Source organism: Nelusetta ayraudi, unplaced genomic scaffold, assembly GCF_046127955.1.
Source record: "Nelusetta ayraudi isolate G7.1 ecotype Tasmania unplaced genomic scaffold, CSIRO-AGI_Nayr_v1 ptg000006l, whole genome shotgun sequence".
In the NCBI taxonomy this organism is placed as follows: domain Eukaryota; kingdom Metazoa; phylum Chordata; class Actinopteri; order Tetraodontiformes; family Monacanthidae; genus Nelusetta; species Nelusetta ayraudi.
Genome location: NW_027466056.1, coordinates 5,008,905 through 5,035,000, shown reverse-complemented (window position 1 = coordinate 5,035,000; position 26,096 = coordinate 5,008,905). Strand labels below are relative to the sequence as shown.

At 48.2% G+C, this 26,096-nt stretch overlaps 1 protein-coding gene across 1 annotated transcript in view; it reads left to right on the top strand.

Annotated features, from left to right (window-relative positions):
- The window catches only part of pard3ba (par-3 family cell polarity regulator beta a), a 123,336-nt gene that overhangs the window by 69,083 nt on the left and 28,157 nt on the right, over positions 1-26,096 (top strand). Inside the window, exons 16-21 of the mRNA XM_076016822.1 lie at positions 424-518; positions 2,551-2,595; positions 8,130-8,345; positions 8,897-9,104; positions 22,732-22,842; positions 24,011-24,241. Coding sequence (XP_075872937.1) covers positions 424-518; positions 2,551-2,595; positions 8,130-8,345; positions 8,897-9,104; positions 22,732-22,842; positions 24,011-24,241 — 906 coding nt within the window. The remainder of the gene's footprint in view (positions 1-423; positions 519-2,550; positions 2,596-8,129; positions 8,346-8,896; positions 9,105-22,731; positions 22,843-24,010; positions 24,242-26,096) is intronic.

The following is a 26,096-nucleotide window of genomic DNA, read 5'->3' as shown; positions in this document are numbered from 1 at the left end:
TGTCTTGAAAATGATTTGATCTTTAACACAAAAGCATCACTTTTGAAGTTCAAAAAGTGCAGCAGTATCTTTCAATCATTGGACCAAAGACTTATGGTCTCGTCCCACTGGTTGAGGGTGTAACTCCGCCTTCCCGCCCCAAGACAGCTGGGACATCAGCACACGGGATGCAAATGTTTGCAGAAGAAAAAGAACAGCCATGAATAAATACATCCAGGAAGTCTGGTTATGTTATTGCTCAACAGCGCAGACCGAGGTTTGGATTTATCGCGGTGACAGATGGCCAGACACAAAAACAAACACAGAGCGAAACACAAAAGTTCCTCGCCGCACCAGATCCGGTGATGTAAGCAGGAAGAGTCGGCCGGCGAAACTGGAGTGTCGGGACGAGTGAGTCATGTGGGATTTGTTCCGCCTCCGCAGCGACTTTCAGAGGACGCCGTTCCACCCGGAAGACCAGGTCCCCTACGACAGAGGCAACGTGCCGCGCAACAGGGCATCCAAGAGCATGGACCTGGGTGAGTGTGCACGGTGTGCACAGATGCACTTGCGCTGCGCAGGGTTGGATGGACTGGATAGATACTTTATTGATCTCCAGGAGAAATTTGCGTTGACAGCAGCTGGAAAAGGGAACTATTGAAATGAAAGGAATGCAATATTCTAAACTATAGTAGAAATAGAGCTATGAGTTCCGTATAAAATTAGAAAAGGAAAGAAATAAAAATGACACTCCTCTACCTCCACCTCAACCTCACCCTAACGCAGGTGTTCCATAATTCCCAGGTTTCCGGAGGGGAATTCCAACTTCCCATTCACCTCCTTAGACTCCCTTTCAACTCTTTTCTGAAAGTGTCCTCTTGTCCTTTCAAGATGAAAAGACAAGAGGAACAAACACAAACAAACAAAGACATGAGTTTGCACCTTCTGCCCTCCATCCATCCATCCATCCATCCATCCATCCATCCCCATTTTCGGTAGTGCTTCGTTAGATGAGGTGGATTGGCTTTCTTCAACAGTTGCACACCTCACACCCAGCCCGACCTCAATGGCTTTCGTTATGGAGAGTGGTCACACACACACACACACACACACACACACCAGGAACTGTGCTCCTCCCTCTCATAGAAGAACCTCTCCAGCACCCAGCAGTGGCTCTCTCCATCTCTAGCCTTCCTCCATTTCAATCTGTTAATATATATCTACGTATATGTATCTATATCTACACTCTTTCTATATTTTTGTATACATACGTATATATATATACGTATGTAATACATATTTTTTATGTATTTTTTCTTTTTACTCCTTCTGTATTCATCCCTTTCATCTCCAAAGAGCTCAGGTCTGAAACAAGATAGTTACCAGCACAGGTGTGTGTGTGTGTGTGTGTGTGTGTGTGTGTGTGTGTGTGTGTGTGTGTGTGTGTGTGTGTGTGTACATACATAGAGATAGAAGTGCTTTCAAGTGCTGATCCTGTCCCACACATTTATGGATTGAAAGAGACACACACACACACACACACACACACGCACCCACACACATATAGATGTTTTTTTTTTCCTTTCCTGCGTTTTTCTGTTGTCGTATTTCCCTAAAGGGCAACTGTTTTTCCTCGCTGACCGTGAAATTAACAGCAAAAATAAACAGCCCACTTGACGCTGGTAGCTCGGCTCGGCTGATTTGACCCCCGAACGTCTCGCGGCAAACCGGTGTGTTGACGCAGAGCCTCGCCGCCTCCCAAAACACCCTTAAAGATCTGGATGCAGGCGGGTGGGGTGGGATGGTGCTGAGAATTGAACGCTGATTCGGCAGCTGATTGGCTGAGGATGAAAAGAGGGGGCGGCGGCTAAAGTCGCTGACAGACGCCAACGCACCGCTGTTTGTTTTTTTTCGGTTTCCTTTTCTCTCTTTTCGGCTCGGCTGGCGACAGGCTTCCTCGCGGACCCAAAGTCTTTTAGAGAAGCTTTAAAGTTGCATCCGCTCGTTCTGTTGTCTCCTATCCCCCCTTCTCCCCTCTCCCCCCCCTCCTCCCTACCCCCCCCCCCCTCAAAAAATCGACCTCATAAAAAAATGAGTAAAAGGATTATTTAAGAGAAACGGCGGCGTAATGAAAAGCTATTATTGTTTGCCGGGGGTCTTGGAATCCTGTTTAGTCAGATTAGCCCAGCGGTGGAGGGAGGGGTTGAGGAGGTGTGTGTGTGTGTGTGTGTGTGTGTGTGTGTGTGTGTGTGTGTGTGTGTGTGTGTGTGTGTGTGTGTGTGTGTGTGTGAGGGGGGAGGTCTGAGCGAGGTTTTCCTTTTTTTGTTTTTCTTCCCGCCTTGTTTTCCGGCCTCCCTTTATTATTTTCTCTTATTGTCTCACCTCTATCTGCTGTCGCACCCCCCCCCCCCCTCCCCCCTGCCACCGGCCCACAATATCCCCCTTTTTCATGCCGCCGTTCTCATTTCCTCCCTCGCCCGCCACCGCCGCCGCCGCTCCGACACATTATGAGCTGCGCAAATTTGTTCACGCGTCTCGTCTGTCTGCTGCTTTTCTTCCCTTGTCTTTCAGTGGCCGACGAGAGCAACCTGGGCGCCCTGGTGGAGCGCAGGGACGGTGAGTGTGCTTTTCGTTTGTTTATTGGTTTGTTTGTTTGTCTTTTTGTCAACTTTTGGTTTCAAGCAGTCTGGTTTCCCAGAAAGTCCGGGGTGAAATAAAGGCGACTCTGGAGGAGAAGAAGCCTCTCTGCGTATGATATTCCTGCAGTTCCCCACCAGAGCGCTTTAAAGCAGAAGGATAAATAAAGCCATCCTTTTATTTCTCCCCCGCCTCTTCCTCTTCCCCCCTCCTCCTCCTCGTCTTCCTCTTCCCTCCTTCTCCCCCCTCCTCCTTCTCTTCCTCCTCCCGCTCCTCCTCTTTCTCCTCCTCTTTCTCCTCCTCCTCCTCCTCCTCCTTGTCTCCTCGTCTCGGTTTTGACGCAGCAGCTAATGCGTATCGACGTGGCTCGTGCGTGTTTTTCTCTTTTTTTCCTCGTCTCTCGCTCTCTGTCTCCTGAAGATGCTGACTCGGTGAATTTTCCCAGCTTCCTGCCCCTCCCCTCCCCTCCCTCTCCCCAACCCCCCTTCCTTAAATGGCCTCAGTGTTTCTTTATGGGCTTTGACATATTTCATTAGGCGGATGGTCTTAAGAGGCCTGCCGAGCTTCTTTAATCTGGCTAAAACCTTTTTTTTTTCTTCCTCTTCCCTCCTCGCCTGGTGTATAGGAGCGAGCGCCGCTCATCTAACATCTCCCTCCCTCCCTCTCTCGCTCCCTCCTTCCTTCCTTCCTTCCGTCACTCACACCATCCTTTTCTTACGCCTCCCTCCATCCTTCCCCATCCTCGTTTACGCTCTTTTGTCGCCAGGAGCGTCGTCGCACTCCCTCCCTCCGTCACCTCCTCACTTTACCACCAGGGTTTTTGTTTTTTTCCTCCCTCTCTCTCTCTCTCTCTCTCTCTCTCGACTCTCTCCCTCTCTCTCTCTCTATCTTCGCTCTTTAATCTTCAGTCCTGTTTCCTCCCGGATCGGCTCCACCCACCGTTGCTTTCACACTCGGAGCCGCTGCACCGACCGGAACTTCCAAGTTCCAAGCAGCACCTGCGCTGAACTTTTGACTCTCCTGTTATCAGAGGAGTCAAAAGTATTTGCAGTCTGTACTTGAGTAAAAGTTCAGATGGATACTCTCTGGTAGAAGTAAAAGTACTGATTCAGCTCCTTCACTCAAGTAAAAGTAAGAAAGTACAGGTTCTAAATGTACTGAAGCGAAAAATATTATTATTATTATTATTATTATTATTATTATTATTATTATTATTATTATTATTATTATTATTGGCAGGTTGGCACCTTTAATAACAATAACCAATGTTATTTTGTGCACTTTTATTTTTCCCTGAATTGAAAATGTACTGAACAGCTACGCCAAAGCTGAGGTACTCTAAAATAATCTCCACTTTTAATGATCCACTTTTATATGAATCGACTCAGCGGCGTAGTTGAAATGGCTCCACTTCAAGCAACTACAACTACAGTCATAAGTGAATTACTTTAATAGAATTTCTCCTTGACACTTTTAAAGCCAAAAGTAGCGAGCACATTTTTCCAATAAAAGGAGTAAAAAGTAAGCAATCAGAAACAGAAACACTGAAGTAAAAGTGCAAATACCTGAAAAATCTACCCAAGCGCAGTAACCAAGTATTTTTTCACCTTTGCCGTGCTGCTTCCCGCAGTACCTCATCCTTCCTGTAGAGGGCCTGCGCTGCACGCACACACACACACACAGCTGTAGTCTATGGCGTACGATGTTGTTGTTGCTGTTGTGGTTTTCGAACAGTGCGTCCATGTTGAACACAACAGTCCTTGAACACAATCAGCCTCTTTAACTGCCCGGCCAATCACAGTGCAGTACAGCAATGTTCACCCCCCCACCCCCCCCGCCACACACACACACACACACGCACAGCTTTGCAGTGTATTCGGCTAGCACACCGCGGCAGGCTCGCTGGTGCGTGTGTGTGTGTGTGTGTGTGTGTGTGTGTGTGTGTGTGTGTGTGTGTGTGTGTGTGTGTGTGTGTTACTTTCATCCGTGTGAGCAGCCGGTGTAATGGCCGGGTATCGCTTCGTTTATCCCTCCATCTCACCTCCCTCGGCGGCAGGTAGTGCTCTTACGGCGCACCTGGGAGCTCGGCTAGTGCACACACACACACAAACACACACACACACACACGCACGCACGCGTCGTCGCTGTTTGCTTGTCGACTCGACGCAGCCCGCGCCTCAAATGCTCGCAGCCGCCGTCTTCCCAGTATCCTCTGCACACACACACATACGCGCACACACACACACACACACACACACATCCGCATCAGGCCCCGCATCTGGCGCGCTGCAGCCGACTGAAGCCGCCAGGTTGCGTCGGTTTGCGAGCGTCGCGAGTCCGTGAGAAAACATCTGCGTCCATTTAGAGGAGGGAACGAAATGCAATCAGGCTCTCGTTTAATTCATCAAGGCAGGAATTGCGGCGACGCTCCAATCCAATCTGGGAGGAGATGAGGAATCGGACGTCTCATTTAAAAAAAAAAATTAAATGTTTTTTTTTTTCGTTGTAGCAGGCGCTAGCGCTAGGCTAAAGCTGTGGAAGGCTGAAAGAGGGGGGAGCAATAACAGACCCCCGTCTCGCTGACGGATGTCGGCTCACTCGGGATTTACAGCCGTCGTGAATGAATCCATCCGCCTGCACTTTAAGTCCCCTCCACCCCCCGCCCCCTTTCACACGTTTTTATATAAATGGCACGAGTCCCGTCCGCGCCTTGCTCGACAGAGCTACGCGGCAATCACGAAATGGCCCCTTTCAGTCCCCTCCCCGCTTATGAAAGCCATTCATCCCGTTGGTGGGGGGGGGTGGGTGGGGGTTGGTAGGGGGGGGGCACAACCCAGCCCAGCAAACCCGATTAGATTACCCATAAGCCCCCCCCCCCGAACCGCTTGCTAACAAGAGCGGCCTCCTTTTTTCGGGGAAAAAACAACCCGTAAAAAAAAAAGTCTCTCTCTCGTTCAGTCCGTAGCTCCGGCCCTCGTAATAGCAAATTTAAAGCTTCTCCTCGATTGGATTCAACCCCCACCGCCAACACCACCACCACACCCACTTTTATAGGGGTTTGTCGGGGGTGGGAGGGGGACGGTGCGACACGGCCGTCTTTACAGGTGCGTGTGCGCTGTGCGTTTTTATGGCGGCCCGGGGCCTTGTTTTACTGCTTTCCTGGGTAAAAATGGCTCAGGGCTTTATTAATTGGAGACAAGACAGGGGAGCCAAAGTGTGTGTGTGTGTGTGTGTGTGTTTTAAAACAAATCGACTCACTTGCTCGCGTGTGTGTGTGTTCTGGTTGCGACAACTACAGCCCGGGAGCAACAGGTCCCGCCTCCTCCCACTCTTGGCTAAAAGTGTCTCCTTGGCAACTGGCCGTCACCCCTGACTGGCTTGCACATGCACACGCACACAAACACACACGCACACGCACACACACGCGCTCACTACCACCGGCGGCTGTAATGGAAGGGGGGCACTTTGCCGTAACTGCGGCAGCCTTTCAACCAGGCTGCTCGGCCTCGGCCGCTTGATAGGTGAGTGTTAAGCCCCCACTGGGACGCAGCAGGGTGTGTGTGTGTGTGTGTGTGTGCGTGTGTGTGTGTGTGTGCGTGTGTGTGCGTGTGTGTGTGTGTGTGTGTGTGTGTGTGCGTGTGTGTGTGTGTGTGTGTGTGTGTACAGTATGTTTTGCCCCCACGTCTGCTGTCAAACGTATTAATGGCACTCGGGCGGAGTCTTCACGTCGTCTGCACTCACGGGATGCTGAATCAAAGGTCAAAGGTCATCACGTGGCCCAGCGGGATGTGACTTGAATTACTCGTCTCCAATTGGGCGAGACCCAAAGTTTGCGTGCGGCCAAGCAGGTGGACGACACAATGTGTGATTCTGTGTGTGCATGCGCCTGTGCGCGTGTGTGCGCGTGTGCGCGTGTGCGCGTGTGCGCGTGTGTGCGTGTGTGCTTGTGTGTGTGTGTGTGTGTGTGTGTGTGTGTGTGTGTGTCTGTGCGAGGAGCATCTGTCGGCTCTGCGGCCGGCGATATGTGATAAACAGCGATTTCACCCTCAGTTGGATTGGATCTACACCAGCCTATTAAGACCTCATTATTCATTTACCACAGCCACCTGACACACACAAACACACACACACACACACTGTAGTTGTGCCTATATCTCCCCCACTAGTTCATCTAAAGCAGTCAAGGACACACACACACACACACACACACCAACATCCCCTTAAAGCAAGTTTTGTGACTTTCCCCTTTTCTTTTTTCTCCACTTAAACCAAAACTCTTATACTTTGTCCGGAACACACACACACACACACACACACACACACGCACGCACGCACGTGCACGCGCATCCCCCCCCCCCCCTCTAGTCTATAGCCCAGCAGTGTGCTGGCAAGGAGCTTAATTCTATCAGGCTGTGAGCCGGACAGCCGTAATTACATTTGTGACACAAATCCTGCCTCTCAAATTGAGCGTTTTATTCCTGAGCGTGCCAGCCTCACCCCCCCACCCCCACCCCCCTCCTCTATTTATAACCCCTTTATTCCCCCTCCTAAATCCCCCCCTTTGCTCCCCTTCTTCCCCACAGAAAGTCAATTTGGGACTTGAAAGGCGGCGACGCTCGGCTTTTTACTTTCCCTCCAACTCACCTCCCACTTTTCTTTTCCCTGACTGCATTGCTTCCTCTTCCTCTTCCTCTTCCTCTTCCTCATCCTCGCCGCCACTCGTGATGCTCTGAAACCTCTGTGGTGACAAAAATAAATAAATAAAGAGCGGGGAAGGTCGAGGGGCCGCTCGCCAGCCTGTTTGCAGCCAAAACACGTCCCACAGCAGCTGCGGATTCGGCCTTTAATTGGCATTTGACACAGGAAGTGATGGTAATAAAATAACTTTGTCAATCACAGGGGAAGAAAGGAGCAAATGTTTTACAGTCGCAGCCCTGTTTAGATGTGTAAGCCCGAGAGGCATTCCTCATAATTTAGTCGTATTTCTCTTTCTCTCTCTCTCTCTCTCTTATTCATATATCAATGTGCTGATATGCAAGAAGGGAAACCAACAAAAAAAACACTAAAACCGCATTACATTCCGAGACGAGCTCGTAAATTTCACGGCTTTTTATTCCGAATGGGGCGTTTATATGTTCTGCGGATAATTGCCGCTGTCTCGGAGGCCTCTTGCTCACGTAAAGTCAATTTTTATTTATACAGCTGCATATAACACATCTGTCTCAGCGGGGCTCCGCCAAGGTGCGCTGCACCCGGCAGGTGATATATTTAGGTACGCAGCAATTAAGAGCCGCCTTAATGTGCCTCGATGAAACAAAAAAAAAAGTAGTTTTTGGTGCTGCTTTGTTCTCAACCACCAAGAGGCCTTGAACTCAAATCCCAACGACCGTTCTGACCATTGAGCCTTTTTCTTCCCAAGCAGTGATGTGGTAATTCTTGATAACTAGCCAAGATTTCCCTCCCATTGTCCTCCAGCTGTCCTCCAACCTGCTCTCGTTTTTTCCCCCAACCAGACCCTTCAGCCGGCGGAGCGCTGGGCCCGACCCTGGGCCTGATGAAGTCCAGCTCCCTGGAAAGCCTGCAGACGGCCGTGTCGGAGGCCCAGCAGAGCCGCATCCAGGCCCAGGTGCCCTTCCACCGGCCGCGGCCCAACATGGTGCGCGGGCGGAGCTGCAACCAGAGCTTCCGCATCGCCATCGACAAGTCCTATGAGGGGCCCTCCGAGGACGGTAAGCACCGGCGGGAGCGGCCGGGGAGGCCTGCCAAAGGGACGGCTTTTAGCCTCAGCAGCCTAATGAAATGCCTCGACATTTCATCCACTCAGCAGTTTTGGGAAGAGCGTCTTAATATCCCACCGTGCCATATATTCAGCGCTCCGCCTTGTGGAGCCGCAGGTGGGGTCTTGACAGCGTTTGCTGCGAGTCTCTGCTCGTGTCATCAAATCCTTGCGTCTAAAAATATTATCTCTTGGAAAATATAGAGACACTTGGGTATAATGATCAGGTATAACAGTGTTTCTAGCCTGTGAGCTCAATCGGCTCTTTGTGACATCACAAAGAGCCGTGCTGGCTGTGCTCTACATACCAGCACTTAGAGATAGCAGTGTATCAAAGGATGATGAGACCTGTTCTGCCCCCCACTGTGCCTTCACCTGTGTGAATGGAAACCAGAGTAGTTTAATAGGAGGCTGTAAACACATGGCTAAATCACCAAGATGACGAATAAAGATTTAAGTGTAAGTCCGCCGCCCTTTAAGAGACTGCACGTCGTCTTCCCTCAGACGACGACCTGTCGGAGCAGAGCTCCGGCCGCGACACGCCGGCCAGCGGCTCGTCCCGCCAGGAGCTGGACGTGGACGACGGGGCCAAGAAGAAGAAGAAGACCAAAGGGAAGAAGAAAGAGAAGAAGAGCAAAGGCAAGAAGAAAGCCGACGAGCCCGCCGAGGACCCGGAGAAGAAGACCAAACGGAGGGGCTTCGGCCTCTTAAGGTACGTGGAGACGTGATTCATCCCTCTAATACCGATTGGCGCCGCCTTTGAAATTCGTGGTGAACTTTGGTGCGTCAAGGTGACTCTCGGATGTCGGTTCGCCGCCGATAAATTAGTCAAAGTGGCTCCGACAGCCGTGGCAGGGCCTTGATTTTTTTTCTCCTTTCTTTTTCTCGACGCGGGGAAAAGGTCAACTGCATAACGAGAGGCTTGACGGATGGTCGGGGTCGGGCTGGTGTGACGGGCGGGGGAGCGGTTTCATCGGCTTTAGTGGTAGAATTTAGGCTCAGCGTCGATAAAGCAACTTTTTTGGGGAGATTTTTTCAACCCCCCCCCCCCCCCCCTTGATTATAGGATGCAAGGTCGGCTGTGATGTGAACACAACCTTCCCTTGGCAGTAATGGAGGGTATCCATTATCTCTCAATCCAGAGTAAAGTCCCAGCGACACCGTGCCAACCTGGCCGGACTGCTTGTCGCCCCTTTATCAACGCGTCGCCATCGTGATTGCGGTGGTCCAGTCCTCCAGCGGCGGCCTTATCAGTTGGCGGTGACATGGCGGCCGCCGCCGTATCGCCCGCACTTCCAACACTTGAGATTCAATTAGGCTGCGGCGGGGAGATAGCGGCAGGGGGCCCGAGCGCCGGCCCACCGATCAGCAGATAAGAAACCAATCGGCAGCGGTGTCAGCGCCGGTAATGGAAGAGGCGCTCGCGTGGTTCGGGGCCCGGTTAGGAGGAGGAGGAGGAGGAGGACTAGAGAGGAAGGGCATAGTGAAGGACAAAGTTGGCATGCTGGGAACGGTAAAGTATGCTTGTGTTTATTTCTTTATTTAGCATTATTGTCTCTGTCCTGTCTGTTTATCTGTGGAAGCAGGAAATGTTAAAAGGAGCACATGGCCAGTTCAACAATGGGTGCAGTGAAAATGTATCGTATCGTATCGCATCATATCCTGATGTATTGTTTCTTATTGTAATATATTGTATCGTAATGTATTGTACCGTATTGTAATGTATCATATTGTATTGTATCATATCTTACCGAATCTTATGGTATCGTATCGTAATTAAGTACGATGTGATACCAAACAACATGCCACACTGTTGACGTGAAATGACCTCCGTTAAAATACGAAACCAAACCGAAAACATTTTCTTCAAAGCTGATCAAGACTCAGGAATTGGGCCCTATGAATGCAGCACTTTTCAATTTTAGGGGAGATCACGTGGCGTAATTGCGTTACGCCGTAAATAAAGAAGCTGCAGAGTTGAAAGAGCTGATTTGATTAGTTCCCCTCCCTCCTCTCCCTCCTCTCCCCCCCCCCACTCCTTCCCCTCTTGCCCCCCTGCGAACAATACGGTGCGCCGCGCGCTCGCACGGTCCATCCCGCGGCCCCTCAGCCAACCACAAAGCGCCTTCTCTAATTGGTTGACGGACAAGAGCCTCCAGATTGTTGCGCCGCACGCCGGCTCCCCCAACCCCGCCCCTTCCAACCTTTATCTGGCTGACTTGACGCTTATTGAACCTGAAATATGACTTAATCAGACGTCGTATCGCGCGGCTCAATCTAATTGTCGAGCTCAAAAAGCCGCTCTGCTCCGGCGGCGGCGGCGGCATGAAAGGAGGGAAGGAATTAAGATATTTTTTTTCTACCGCTGCATTGAGAGCGTTGCAGGACGGCGGCAGACAGCACAACAAACGTTGGAAGGCAGCCCCGTCCTTTCGCCGGCCCGTAAATATTTAGCTCAGCCGCGCCAATATTTGAGGAACACACCATTTTTTTTGGCGGCAAACTGCCGAGCATAGGGTGAACCATGGAGTATTTGATGTGGGAACATTTGTTGTGTGCATGTTTTTCTGTTTTTTTCTTTTTTCTTTTTTCGCCGATGAAACCATCTGTGGTCCTTTTTATTGAAAGAGCGTAATATTGTCGCACGCCTATCCTGCCCAGCCAATTTTTTTGCTGTGGAGACTGCGTGTTTGGAGAGTTTACCTGAACGCATCACCGTAACCAGAGTGCCTCGATTAATGGCTCATGGCAGAGGGCGCAAGGAAGGCGGCTCACTGACGTTTCAATTCTTGCAAACTTAAGCTGCGCTGTCTGCTAAGATGCTGAGATCGTATCAAGAATCATTGCAGTCTGTGAGTTATGAATCACCAATCGGATATTCAAATCCTTTTTTTCCCTCAAGTCGGAAATCAGTCAAGTCTTCAGATACCTCGAAACGTTTTCAAGCTATATGTTCGTCTCGCCGTGGAAACGTGATGTTTCCCGTCCAATTTCCCGCGTGAAGGCTGACTGTCCTGGTGCGGCTTTGTGCTTTCGAGACGCACCGCTGGGCCTTTGGAGCCTGATTGCTTTCAACAGGCCGCGTCGCGCCGCCTGTGCCCTTCTGTAGAGGTGAGCTTCCTTCCTCTTCCACTTGTCTGTATGCAGAAGACGGCGCCGAAGTCGGTCGTTCTGCCTGAAACGTCGCCCCGGGTGATGCGCCAGTGACAGACCCCCGAAACAACTTTCGCCCTTGAATCAGGCTGCGCGCCTCTCTTCCATCGCAGCAGCCGTGTGCCGCTGCTGTGGAACAAAGAGCTCAAACCTGGTGGGGGGAGCAGCAGGAGGGAGGGGCTTCTGGGGGTCTTTATCAAACGGAGATGCTCGCATTCAAGTTATGTCTCGAAGCGGAAAAGCAAGAGAGAGAAGAGCTTCAGAATCCGCTGAAGTTTAACTTCAGTTCTTAGGTTGGAGCCCATGCTTATTTTTTTGTAGGAGGTTCGGCATGTTTTTCCATCTGATCTGATCCCATGTGACTTAATCTGTTGGGGGCGGGGTCAGGATAGAGGCTCGTGATGAGCAAATCCCTGATTCCGTCGGCGAGGAGAAAGCGACATGCTTGTTTGCTAAACCTGCGCCTCTACGCCGACGACTCACCGGGATTCACTGTCAAATCGCCCACATCCCGGGCCCCGCCTGCCCCAGTGTCCCCTGCGTCCCGTCAGTCACTCAGTCAGGATTAATGCTGTCCTGTCGCTATCGGAACATATCGCGCTGCCGCAGCTCACCCAGCATCCCTTTCCGACCAGTGTCAAGGGCTTGAAAGCCGAGGGTCTTATCCCCTGTTTACAAATCCACCGTACCACACGATATATATACCCTCCTCCTCCTCCAAGTCCTCCACTCCTCTGGAGAAATCCGACAGGGAAGCAAGCCAATTAGTGCGGCCCGTTCCGCTCCCGTCCTATCGCCGAGCAGCAGGATGCGCGGGGTTGAAAGGTAGTCACCGGTGGGCCGCCACGATGTCAAAACTGGCAGAGCTTTGCTGCCAGGTGATTCCGGACGGATTACCGGTTGTTATTGTGCTGCCTGCCTCCTGCTTTCCAGCTTGCCGCGACTTCAGCAGCACCTCCTCCTCTCCCCCCCCCACCCCTCCCCCCTTTTCTCAGAAAAGTGCCTGACTGTTTCCCACCCAAGTCCGCTGAAGTCACCGTGGCGACGCTTCTAAGCTCGTGATGCAATCGCTTGACGATCAAGGGTTCCTTCCTGACGAGCTGCGCCTTTCAAAGACGTTATTTTTGCTCTCCGGTGTCACGGAGTGTCACGGACTGTCACGCCCTGTCACTCCACACACATACCCGCCAAAAATAAATAAATTAATAACTGGCGACAACTCAAGAAAGGAGAGGATGAGGGGACTGAAGGGCGTAGATAACTGCCGCCCATGTTCCCCGCTTGTCACAGGCGCTGGTAGGCATACCCAAATCCCTCTGACGTGTTTGTGTGGGCGTCTCGCCGGTGACTCTAAGCTGTGACGGCGAGCTAATATTTGGAGGCGCACTCTCCCGCCGTAATGCCGCCGCCGGTTCATGGCACCGCAGGTGGATTTCCTTTGATCCACCATCACGGGCAGCCTGGCAGTTAAGGGCTATTAGCCGGTGCCGGCTCGAGAGCGGTAAGGTACATTTAATAATCTGGGGCCTTCTCTTTTGTGAAATATGCATAAGGGCATACCATCTGCAATGCCGCCTTTCGTGGATAAGCGCATTCGCCTGCCACCTCATCGCTATTCATCCCCTCAACTCGCCATTAATAATTTACGGCGCAAATCGCTTCCTTTGCAACACTTGATGTGCGCGGGACGCTCCGCCACCGCCGTGGCTTACTAATAAGCCCTGTCCAACAGGCAGTCTTGCAGGGGAAACATGCAGCCTGTTGTGTTTACCTGTCGGCCGGCTACAACCTGTTGCACGTGTCGAGGACGATCCCGGACAGGGGAGGCAATCATGCAAATTTTTGTAACCCACAATGTTACGGAGGATATCTATCGGTAGCGCCGGACCGCTAACTCAGTCTCAGCACGTCAGCCGTTCTGCTTTGTGGCGCTTTTTATCGATTCTTGATATAGAAACGTGATAATGACACAGTATGTATCTGTTGTTGAATGAGAACGTGCGCTGGAAAGGTCTCAACATTTCATCAAAAAAAAAAAAAAAAAGTATCATTATTGGCTCTGAAATGTGTCAGTTTAAGCCCCTAAATTTGATGCATTTAATGTCCTGAATGTTTTCTGCAGGACCTCCTCGCCCCAAAATCTGCAGTTAAACAATAAAACACAGCAGAAGTGCCGAGTGGCACGTGACCCTCGACGGAGAGAAGCAGTCGTTCTTTCACGTGGCAGCTATTTCATTTCCGCACAATTTGCTTCCTGTTAGCCGCCTGCCGCTCTCCATCCTGAAAAAAAAAGAGCCGCTGCCTGTTTTCTTTCTGTCATTCTTTCTTTATTTATTTCCATGCCGACCGTCAGGAATGAGCTCTCGCTCCTCTCAGCCGCCGTCGAGGCACCGTCCTAATTTGCAACTTTTTCCAAACAGGCAAACAGACGCAGGCGCTATCACCGTCGGCAGCCGCCGGAAAAACAAATTAACTTTTTTTTTCCCTTTCCCCTCCCCTTCTCTGCGTCGCGAATGGGCAGCCACCCCCCCCCCCCACCTCCTGCTCACCCCTTCCCCGGAATGATGCGGCGGTTTATTGGCGTTGATGTGAGCTGTCAGTCAATATCGGCGGAGATGATGAGGAAATCCTCATGCATATATATCAGCTGATAAAGAGCTTTACCGCTCCCTCCCTCCCGACCGCCTTACATCGCTCCCCTGAAAATTCCTCCTCTCTTCCTGCTTGAAAGACTTTCTTTTCTTTTTTTCTCTTAAAAGGGTCCCTTGTCTTTCATGCCGTGTTTACACCTGCACTCACTTTCTCTCCGCCTTTCTTTTTTTGTTTTTTAAATCTTTTGCTCTTAGCTCCTTGTGAAGCCTTTTTAGCCAGGGCTTGAGAACTTCTAGCTTTCCAAAAAAATCTGAAAAAAAATGCAATGTTTACCAAGGAGACGGTCAGCGTTTGCCTCAAATGATTGGATATCGACCTCAGTCTGGCAGATTGTGCCATTGCTTTTGTCCCAAGTCGGCACTGTTTCCCGCCCTAATGTTTGCCGACGCTAATTGCGCTAAAGTGATTGTTTCCCCCCAGAGTGGGAGTCGCATTTTTGTCAAACGGCACCGTCCTCATGCTGGGAATCCAACTCGCGCTGCTGTTGTTATTACCGTCTGTGACTCATCCAACCGGAGGGGGCAACGTGATACCTGCTACCACCGTGCCCGAGACTCATTTCCCTGGAGGTAATTAGCCGACGAGACGACCGAGCCAGACTCCCCATTTGTGTCGATTCCCACCGAGTTATGACTTTTGAACGACCCTTGTCTCCACCCCCGGAACGGAAATGATTCGGTGACCAATTAGCATCGGATCCTTGACGACTAGCGACTCCGTCGTCATGGTCGTGCGTATGGACGGAGGACGCACCGGCGCTCCTCCGCTAAAACGCACATCGAGCGGTGACCTCAGCTCTCCAGCCGGGGGAAGGTTAATTGTTTCTGGTCAGGAGACGTGCGCGAGGGGGCCCCCTTCTAAGAGCCGAGACTCTAACCTTTGCAGTCTGCCAGCGGCGGCTGCTTCTAGCTGGGCATAAAAAAATAAATAAATAAAAATGTTGAGGAATTCTTGAAGGGCAGTTTTTCTGCACACCGTTCAAAAACCGCTCTTTTTTTTAATTCACTCCCATCAAATTACCCTCTAATCTCTCAGGATGCCGAATTATCCGAAAAGAATTAAAATGCATGTATGCACATTAATTCTTCGCTTATTAGCATGCAAGGATGGGGGAGGGGGAGGGGACGGGGGCTTGAAATGCTAATCAAAACTTGCGCATTTTAAGTTTTTCTGTCTGTGCCGAGTTTCCGTTTCATCTGCTCGATTTTTATTGAATCTATTTATTCATGTCCCCCCACCCCCCTTTTATTTTTAGACACCGGGGCCGATGAGAATTCTGCCTTTCCCGCACGAAAAACAGACAAACAACAAACAAAGGTTTTGTGTCGGATTCGTCAGATTTCGAAGATTTAAAGAAAAGTTCCTCAAAAGTGAACCAAAGGCAGAGAGAGACAATTTTCCTATTTATTGATGACATTGAAGCCATTCCCTGGCTGTTCAGCGGAATTGTTGGATTCATTTTTTTAGTTGTAAAAGGCCCACTATCTTTCAAAGGTTTTGGTCACTATTGAATTCTATTATAACCAGCTTCCTGAAATAATATAGTGGGGAGGGGTTGGGGGGTAATCTACCGCGTACCAACGTAAAGATTCGCCAAAACCAGCTGCTGCCTCTCAGGCCAAGCGGTAATTGTTCCGCTTCCACTTCATTATTCCTCCCTTTCATATCTCGAGTTCTATCGTTCCACCTCGCGTCTCCCACCCACGCTCCTCCTGGAGAGGCGTTGATTAGGTGAACCTCCTCCTACCTGCCTGGCTCCGCCTCCTCCCGAGGGGGGAGGGGTGATCGAAGAAACATTTCCTTTCACATTTCTTCAAACATTTCTTCTTTCGGCTGCGGCTTGCAAGCTCCCTCCACTGAACACGGCTGAAATACAACCTTCAGATTGGATCTCCAAAAACGAGAAGCGGCACTTTCCCTCTTTCCCCCCACTGAATTATTGATGCGCTCTAAGTGAAGCTGCTTTAGCTCCAAATTAGCGCCGCTAGCGGCTGCGCTTTTATCCCTCTCGCTCTTTCCTATCGGCGCTGATATCTCCCGTGAACTCTGATTTTTGGGCCGAGTTGTCTGGAGATCCAGTGAACAGACTTGCAGCCTGCTGGGCCTGAGCTGACCCGGTTCCACCTCCTGGTGGCGCTTCACCTGGAGAGCCGATACTGACTCCCAGAAGGAAAACTCGCCCATTATTTTATTATTAACCCCCTGCCTACACACCCAAATTTGCACCTCCAATGCCTTGCAGGGGTGTCAAACTCACACAGTGGGCGAAAATGTAAAACTTGGACAAAGTCGCAGGCCAGCATTGATATTTATTGGAAGAAATTCTTGCCCTAGATTAAACAGTGACACTTTTTATATGGACCTAAAAAAGTTTTGCTTCAACCTGAATATGGAACGAGCAAAGCTTAATACTACACAATAAATAACTTCATATTGCACACATGTAAAAGCGAATTTCAAATGAGAAAAAAAAACATCAAATTAAATACAATGTAAATAAAAATCACGTTTCTTTTTTATTTGAGGCCTTTTCAGTTAAAATTCATCAGTAACCTTTTCCCACGGGCTAATAATAAATATAAAAATAACAATAACAATAAACCAATTAGGTGACAATAATATCCTTTAATGAATGTTCTGTCCTGATTGACGCGCCAAAATACCCGCAGTGTATTCTGGGATTTCTAGCATTAGCGGTACATGTGCTGTCCAATACCAGTGGGCCAGCAGCTCTAGTAGTGATTTTGTATTGTCTCGCGGGCCAAATAGAATTACACTGCTAGCCAAATTTGGCCTGCTGGCCAGAGTTTGACACCTATGGGTTTGGGGCTTTGTGAATTAGGGCGGATAGAGATTTGGGGCGTCACTGCCCCTTTAAGATTCAGATGATAACTGGCTTTATCAGCTCGGATTCACTTCCTGTTTCGTGGAAAGCGCTTCCAACTTCCTGGGCTGCATCGCCCACAAGTTTCATCAAGTCCCGCGCTAATGTGCCTGTTTGCACACACACACACACACACACACACGTCAATTAAATCCCTCCTCCTCACACACATGTGATTCAGCTTCCTAACGTCCCTCATTACGCCTCGCAATAATAAAAAAAAAAAAAAACACTCAGCCGCCCACCGGCTCCCTGCTGCAGCCGATCGCGACGCTTATTAAGGCCGAGGCTCGCTCGCTCGCTCGATGGCGTTAGCGCAGGAAAAAAAAACACAGCTTTTCAAGGTCCAGTTTTTTTGAAAACGGGCATTGCCATCCACTGTCCTTCCTCGCACCCGCAGGCGTAATTGAAAGGGTCGGGTCGGGCGACAACGACCCGGCCCGGCTGTGATCTTGCGTGTTGTGAGCCGAAGGGCTCATTAGCAACGAAGCTAACTCCGATAACGCACACACACACACACACACACACACACACACACACACACACACACACACTCCCTGGTGGTAATGAGAGTGACAGTAACTGCAGTAATTACAGTCACTCCAGCTCCTTAGCGGGCCGAGCTGCTTGGCTCCGCGCTCCGTTTCCACAGTGACTGGCTAGCCAGGCCCCCCCCCCTCTTTCTTCTTCTACTACTTCTTTTTTTAAATGTAAATTAAGGGGAGGGTTTTTTTTCCCGCAGAGCGCGCCGCAAGTTACCAGCATCACCGACTCGTTTTTTTTCCCTTCTTTTTTTTTTTTTTTGAAGAAGAAGGAAATTAACTTCAGAGTTGTTGTTGTTGTCATTGTTGTTGCGCGTGCAACAAAACTGTTCTTTTTGAAAATATTCTTCCCTTAAAGTTCCCGTAGTTTGGCACTTGCGTCCTGCCGCACGCCCACGAGTCTCGAGAACCATCGGAAAAATCTCAAACACAGCTCGTCTATCTCGCCAATCTCGGTTAGAAAGCAGCCAGTCTTAAAACTGTGGCCGAACGAAGCAACAACTGTTGATAAGAAGACAGGGGTGTAAAAACAGGAAGTGACCGGGAGCCTTGCTAACCGCTAAACAGAGGGGGGCAAAGCAGTCACATTCACTGCTTCAGTAAAATTATGGGTAGTTAAAAGAAAAGTCAAAAATACTCTGGTAGCAGTAAAAGTACTGGTTCAATTTATTTGCACTGGGAGGCATTTGAAAAAAAAAAATCATAATAATAATAATAATAATAATAATAATAACAATAATAATAAAATCTGATTGGCTGCTTCAATCACCATCTCCAAACACAACGGCTTCACCCAAACCACCCCACTAGCTCCCCCACTTCCTAATGAGACTTTGATGGAGTGTTTGGGTTGCCAGATAGTGTTAACTTAATGAGACGTCCATCCCGGTCGGTGAGACTCTGCCACCTCCCTGCAGAGGCTGTGTGCCCCAGTGTGTGCGTGCGTGTGTGCGTGTGCTGCTTTTGTCCTTGTATATTGCTTTTTTTTTCTTCTTTTTTTCTTTTCGAGCTGCTTACCTGCGTTACTGAGCAATATATGGGCTCCCCGGATTAGCCTCTCTCCCTCTGTCCGACGCTCCCGGCCCCTTTATGAAACCGTCTCATAACAGCCCGGCCTTCGCCGCGGACGCTCGCAACTCCTGCTTATTTGCTTTTCCCTCCACCGGCAGGAAATGAACTGTCATACATTTTCTCTTTTTTTTTTTTTGTTTCACCCCCCGAACGAGTGACGGAGCAGAAAGTGTCCCGGGGGTGGCGTTAATAAAGGAGAACAAAGAAGAAGGGGGAGGAAAAAACAGATTATTTGGCAGAGTGGGGGAGAGAAAGCTGGGAGGAGGAGGGGTGGAAAAAAGAAGAAAAACAAAAGGGTGGTGTTAAAGGGGGTGTGGGGGGTATGTGCCGCAGCCCCCATCTTCCTGATGGCAGGTACGCGGCCCTAATTGGGATTCCCGCTTCCTCCCTCCATCCCTCCCTCCGTGTCTTCTTGGACAATGGAAGAAATAAAAAGAGGAATTCCTAATTAACATAATTTGACATCATGATGGCTCCGACTGTGGACCTCTGGCCCCGTTCCATGTGGCTGAAGGTGCTGCTCCAACGTGTGTGTCTGTTTTTTTTGCTAGGATGGTGAGGGTTGGTCTTACCCAATCTCCTCATCCTCATTCCTCCTCCTTCCAAACTGAAGGACGTCTCGGGATTTTTGATCAAGACCGGTCAACACTCAGCCAACACTGCACTGACAGATAATAACAGAAAAGCTGCTTCCGTTTTGCGCTCTGTTTGTGACACCCAGAGTGACACACACCCTTATTTATTTAGTTGATTTATTTTTTAATTTTATGAAGCAAAGTTGTTTTGTTTTTTTTAATGGTTCAACATAGTTGGCGAAGCAGCAAAATATTCAACTTTAGAAGCAAAGTTGAATTTAAAAAATATTCTGATCTGGTCTGTTTTGTTGTTGTGTTTCTTTCATATAAAAAATATTAAGTCTAGTCTCCATCTCGATACTCTGGTCTTGGTAATGTCTTGGTCTCGGTTGGTGCGGTCTTGACTGCAACACTACCAACCCCCCCCCCCACGGACTTGGAGATAATCATACATTTCCCTTCACTTCGCTGTAATCACACGTCTGCGGACACACAACGGTGCTTAAATCTTTCCATTCCCCCCTCAATCTTTTTATACAAAGCCCTGTGTTGTGTGTCTGTGTGTTGGCTCCGCAGCGGAGGCTAATTACCGGTCCGCTACGTGGGAACGCTGGGAAGCACAACAACACGGCTGCTTCACTTCACTTCACTTCACTTCAACTTTCCTCTCAAATCGCGGCTCCTCTCCCTCGGCCCGACAGTAAATGAACGCCGAGCGACGTCACCCGAGTGCAAACCGTTCCCCGGCTCATGGCTCTCCCTCCCTCTCCTCCGGCGGAGCCGTAACCTTGGAGAGCTCCTTCAAACATCTGGGAAGTTTGAGATCCGGCGCGCTCTTGAGCCCCGACGCATATTAAAGGATTAAAACTCCCCAGAATTCTCAGACTCGGCTCCGTTTATAGCATAACTGTGTTTGAGGGAGAAGAAAAAAAAAGTTGGAATTTTCCACTTTCTCTCTCTCTCTCCCCCTCTCTCTCTCTCCCTAAGTCTACACTTTATTGCAGAGCGATGCAAATCCCCCCAAGCTGCTCCATTTTTTTGCGTTCTTTTAAATAGTATGAAGTGCTGCTGAGGACGTGCTATCGACTGAATTAGCTGGAAATTTATCCTGCAAGGTCTGCGCGGACCACTGGGGGCTGGGGGAGATCTCGGCCAGCCAGAATGAAATATAGTGCACGTCACCGGCGCGCATAACGCTTCTGTAACTGGTATTAAATGTCTTAGTTTCAGATTGTGGTAACTGAAAAAAATTCAACTGTTTTGCGGGAGAACTTTTGTATTCAAGATCTTAAGTTCGGTTCTCGACTCCTATTGTGAGTCAAAGCAAACAGGAAGTGACTGCAAGCATTGCTAGCGCTAACGATGTTAGCTCGGAGTGGTCATTTTGGAGTTTTGACTCTGCTTTGGGGGACACTTCCTCTTGGCTCGTCACTATATGGGTACATGGCTACGTAGCTATGTGACTAAAGCTCAACGGAAAAAAACAGGAAGTTACTCTGCTGCCTTTCAAGAGGCCCTGGGGCCAGAACATCGACCGTTTCGCTGTGTAGCGCGCGTCGCTTGTCTCGCTGTTCTAGCTTCGTCAAGCAAACATATTAGTTTGCTTGATGAAAAAAAACAATCACCACCAGTACGGGCGCTAATTGCTTTGCTAGATGGCGCGGGGGAGCCACGGTGGGCCGTACCTCCGGGCCTGGGGTGTCGGGGGCCTGGGCGGGACTTAGCATTCAGGCCACGTTGCTGCTTGCAGCAAGTAATGAGAAGTTGCGGCGGCGCTAATGAGATAAACACAGACATTAGATTGGCTCGGCGGAGCCGGGAGTGCGCGGGGGCGGATGAGGGAGGGGAACGCGCGGCAAGTTTGGAGGATGATATGGGGGGGAATCAAATATTTATGGCGAAAAAAAATGCCACGGATAATTTCTTGCCGCCAAGTGGAGCTTCATTAAAGCTAGCGCCGAGGTGACAAGTATATTATTTTTTTCACCCGCGAGTGTGCGGGGGAGAGCCGAGCTCATCCAGAATGATAATGATGATGGTGGAGATGATGGTGATGGTGATGGTGATGATGATGATGCGGCGGTCGTTAAGGCAAAGTTGATAAGATAGTGAGAGAGAGATTTAAAGAAAAAAAAAAAAAAAAAACACGGCGACATCGCACAGTTATGACCGTTTTACTGGATGGAGGTGTTGAAATATTCATGGTTCACACACAGCGCGACATCTGGCTGCGTCGAGCGACAATAAAGCAAAAAGCATCCTTCAAGCTCGAGCGTTCAGCATTAGCAAGGCTTCCAGTCGTTTCCTGTTTCCAGCTTTTTTTTTCTCTCTTAGACAACGTTCGCCACCTGTAGCTTCTCGCTGCCGCGCTAAGCCAGGTATGGGCAAACTACGGCCCGTGGCCCATAAGCGGCCCAATAAGCTTTTTTATCTTTTTTAGTGTTTTAAGAGTCATTTCAATAAAAGGCTGCATCCCGTGGGGCTTCAAAGACACTGATTTTGTTGTCCCACTTTTGTTCATTTTCAGTTGACATTAAAGCACATGTTTTCTACTTAGCCCACAATATATTTTTTTTCCTCCTATGAGGTGGATCTCTAAAACCGTCCATGCTCCTGCTCCTGCTCCTGCTCCGGCCCCTCTGTCCCACTTTAGAACCCAACTGCCTGGTTGGTGTATCTGTTTTTCACTCTGTCCTGTCTGCCACCCTGGCTCACTCTGCTCCTTTCTCTCTTTCTCTGTCTCTCCTCTATTATTGTATTTCACCCCAACTGCTCATAGGCAGATGATGGCCCTCTGGAGTCTGGTTCTGCCCTAGGTTTCTTCCCACAGGGGAGTTTTTTTCCCAGCCACTGTCGCATCTTGCTTGCTCCGGGGGCCCGGTTGGTTCTCTCTGATTGTATAAAGCGCTTTGAGACGCCTTTGGTTGTGATTTAGCGCTGTACAAATAAAGTTTTATTATTATATTGTGGCCCCACCAGTCAAAAAGTTCCCCCTACCCTGAGCTAAGCTCTTTTGCTTGAGCCATCCGAACAAGAGAGCACATCAGATCTTTGCAATCCAGAGTAGATCCATCAACGACAGGCTTAAATCTGCAGGGGTTTCAGTCTGGCTAGCAGGCCAAAAAAAAAAAAAAAAAACCTGTTTTAGAATAGAATAAAACGCCTTTATTAATCCCACATTGGGGAAATTTGCATAATTACAGCAACAGTATTGTGCAAAAGAAAGACAATTATATCATTTAAAAAGAAATAAAGTAATCAATAACATACTCATAGAGTAAGAGGAAAACAAGATATTTACAGCATGTGGACATGTGGATTATTTTAAAAGTTATCTACATATTGACATAAGTGTTTTATTGCACATTTATGAAAAATGAGATGATTCTTATTGAACACACCTGCTGTTATCTTGAACCTTTTTGAACTTTGTTGCGTTTGCTCCGTTTCCTTGTGGCTCAGGTTCGGGAAGAAGAAGGACGACAGGAGCAAAGAGGCGGCCAAAGGCTCCAAAGTCAAACTGGAGGCCCTGAACGAAGAGGAGCAGGAGCGCATCCCCGACAGCCGAGACGGGTGAGGGACTCATTCGCTTTTTCCCAACAAAAGGCGTTTGTGTTTTTTTTGTTTTTTTGTTTTAAAGCGACGGCGGTGAAGCGGCGTGATTGACGGCTCTCGCTCGCCCAGCTGGTCGTGAAGTAACAACTGCTCACTTCGCTGTGGTGAACAGCTGAGCCTCGGAGGAGGACAGGAAGAAAAAAAAAATCCTCAGCGTCTTTGAAATGGTTTTCATCGTTTCAATGTGTCACTCAGGATTTTTTTTTTTCACTTTTAACACAAGATGATTTTTCATTTTGATTTTTTTTTTTGGCCAAAGTGAAGTTTGTTTGGATTTTATTTCATCTTCCTCCTCCTGACCTTGCCTGCTGTGTACCTGGAATATAATGAGAAATGTTGTCCTTGTCTTAGGAAGTAAAACAAACAAACAAAATGCCGAACGCATTCAAAAAGTTTTAGAATTACAAGATGAACATCTCTCTTACACCGTTTTTCAGCCGGTATTTGGTGAACATTTCAAAATAAAATGAAAGGCACAAACTTTGAAAAAAACAATTAGATTTTGTCCTCATTATGGGAAGTGAAACAAAAAATAACGTCCAATATACTTAAATACTTAAATTAAAAAGAAGTTGGTGGGCAAACTTCTTGAACTGATGGGGCCACAATGGGTTCTAAAATTTGACAGAGGGGCCGGAGCGGCAGCAGATGGATGGAGTGTTTCTGTGAGCCACCTCATAGGAGGGAAAAATATATCATGGGATGTGTAGAAAACATGCTTTAATGCTAATAGAAAATGAACAAAAGCAACGTTATAACAAAATCAGTTTCTTTGAAGCCCCACGGTATTTGGCTCTTTATTGAAACAACTCTTAAAAAACAGAAAAAAATGGATGAAACACAGCTATCTGACTGACTATTAATACGATTTCTTCAAGTTCGGCGGGCCGGATTAAAAAGCTTAACTGGCCTCATATGGCTCCTGGGCCATAGTTTGCCCTTGCCGGATTTAGTTATATTACCTTAGTTAGAATTAGAATTCTTTATTCAACTAGACAATAAAATAATATGCAATTTCAAAGCTGTCGGCCCTCATAATTTTGTACAAAATTTTACTCGAAACTGGAGAAAAAGTTTTCGCAGCTCCTTCACCCGCGATTTTTTCACGTTTCTACTGCCCTTGCAGCCTCCTCCTCAATTCAGCCCCTTTCCCGAATGTGGAGGACGACGACAGCGACCCCAACTACGCCCGCATCAACCACTTCCTCCCGCCGCCCTCGCCGCAGACCTTCGTCAGTCGCACGCCCTCCCCGGCGGCGCCCGTGGCGGCAGCGGTGTCGGCCGAGGAGCTGGACGGCCTCTACGCCAAGGTGAACAAGCAGCGGCTGCCAGCCTATCAGCAGAGCCAGGCCGACAGGTGAGGCGGGGAGTGGGCGGGGCTAAATGACTCAGACTCGACCCAAAACCACGAAATCTGGGCACGCATCGCAAAAACAACAAGAAAAGGGAAGGAGAGGGTGCGGGGAAAAAACTGCGCTACACTACATTTGCATTTGGACAAGACCCCGAGTGTGTCAGCGTCCACCAGAAGGTCAGAGAGCCGCGGCTTGACCAGCCATTTTGCACACATCTGCATTTACAGTCGAGCCGAGGCTGTACATGAATAAGGCATGAGCGCACAAACTCCACACGGTGGTTACAGGCACACACACACACACACACACACACACACGCACGCACACACACACACGCACGCACACGCACACACACTCACACTGATACTCTCCCGCCATGAATGATTTATGCAAGTCTTTTTTTGTTTGTGACCTTTGCATATCTCAAAATCTCTGAAAAAAAAAAGTCCCAAAAAACACAATGTTCACTTTTTGATAGTAACTTTAAAAGAAACAAAACCAACCAAAATAATAGCGGGTCGATTCTGCTGCCCCTGATCACATGACCACCTCCCACCGCTGTCTACTTCCTGGTCACCACGACGCCTAAAACAACCAGGAACAACGCTTTTCTCATGAATGGATTTAAAAAAAAGCAAATCAACTTCATTTTGAAGGTTGGAGTCGGAGAAACGCAGCCCTGGTGAAACATTAACCACCGGTTGTAGAACACGAGAAAGGGACGAGTAATGAAGACGTCCTGTCGGGGGAGGGGGGGGGGGGACTCTCTTAGATCAAATGTAGTTTTAATTAAATGACTTTATTTTATTTTTTTTCCAATATCTATGTAAAGGCCCAAGTAGACACAGAGACGGTTTTTGGAGAGAGGAAGAGTTTTTGCGACGGCTCGACTATGCGAGAAGCCAATTAAGAGGCAATTAAGAGGCAGCAGTGGAGAGAAAGACACATATATATATATACATATATATATACATATGTGTATATATATATGTATAGATATATACATATATATATACATATGTGTATATATATATGTGTGTATATATATATATATATATATATTTATATGTGTATATACATGTATATGTATGTATATATTTATATATATATATACATATATATATGTATACGTATATATATATGTATATATGTATATGTATGTATATATTTATATATATACATATATATATGTATATGTATGTATATATTTATATATATACATATATATATGTATATGTATATATATACATATATGTATATGTATATGTATGTATATGTATATATATATATATGTATGTATGTATGTATGTGTATATATATATATATATTTATATATATATATATATATATATATATATATATATATATATATACATACATATACATATGTATGTATATATATATATATATATATATATACATACATATACATATGTATGTCCATGTCAGGTGAGCCCCGGTGTGATGGAGGAATTAGTGATAGTGTGAAGTTATCAAATATCATCAAATAAGTCAAAGTTTTCAGCGTGTGTGTGTGTTTTGTCTTTCTTTCTTACTGTTTTTTTTCGACGTAAGAAACAAAAAGGGAAAAAGGAGGAAGTCTGGAGCTCCCTTCCCTGACGAAACGATACGCAGAGGAGGAGGAGTAGAATTAAAAACTTCCCTCAACTCAAATCTGTCAGTGCCGGAACAACAATTGACTTGCAAATCAAAACAAAAAAAAGAGAAAAGAAAGAAAGAAAGGGAAGAAAACACTAAGCCCCCCCCCCCCCCCCCCCCGATGCCCAGTCTCATCCAGGAGGAGTGTTGTACAGAAGGAGACAGATGGGGATGGAGGGAAGTGACAGACGGGTGGGA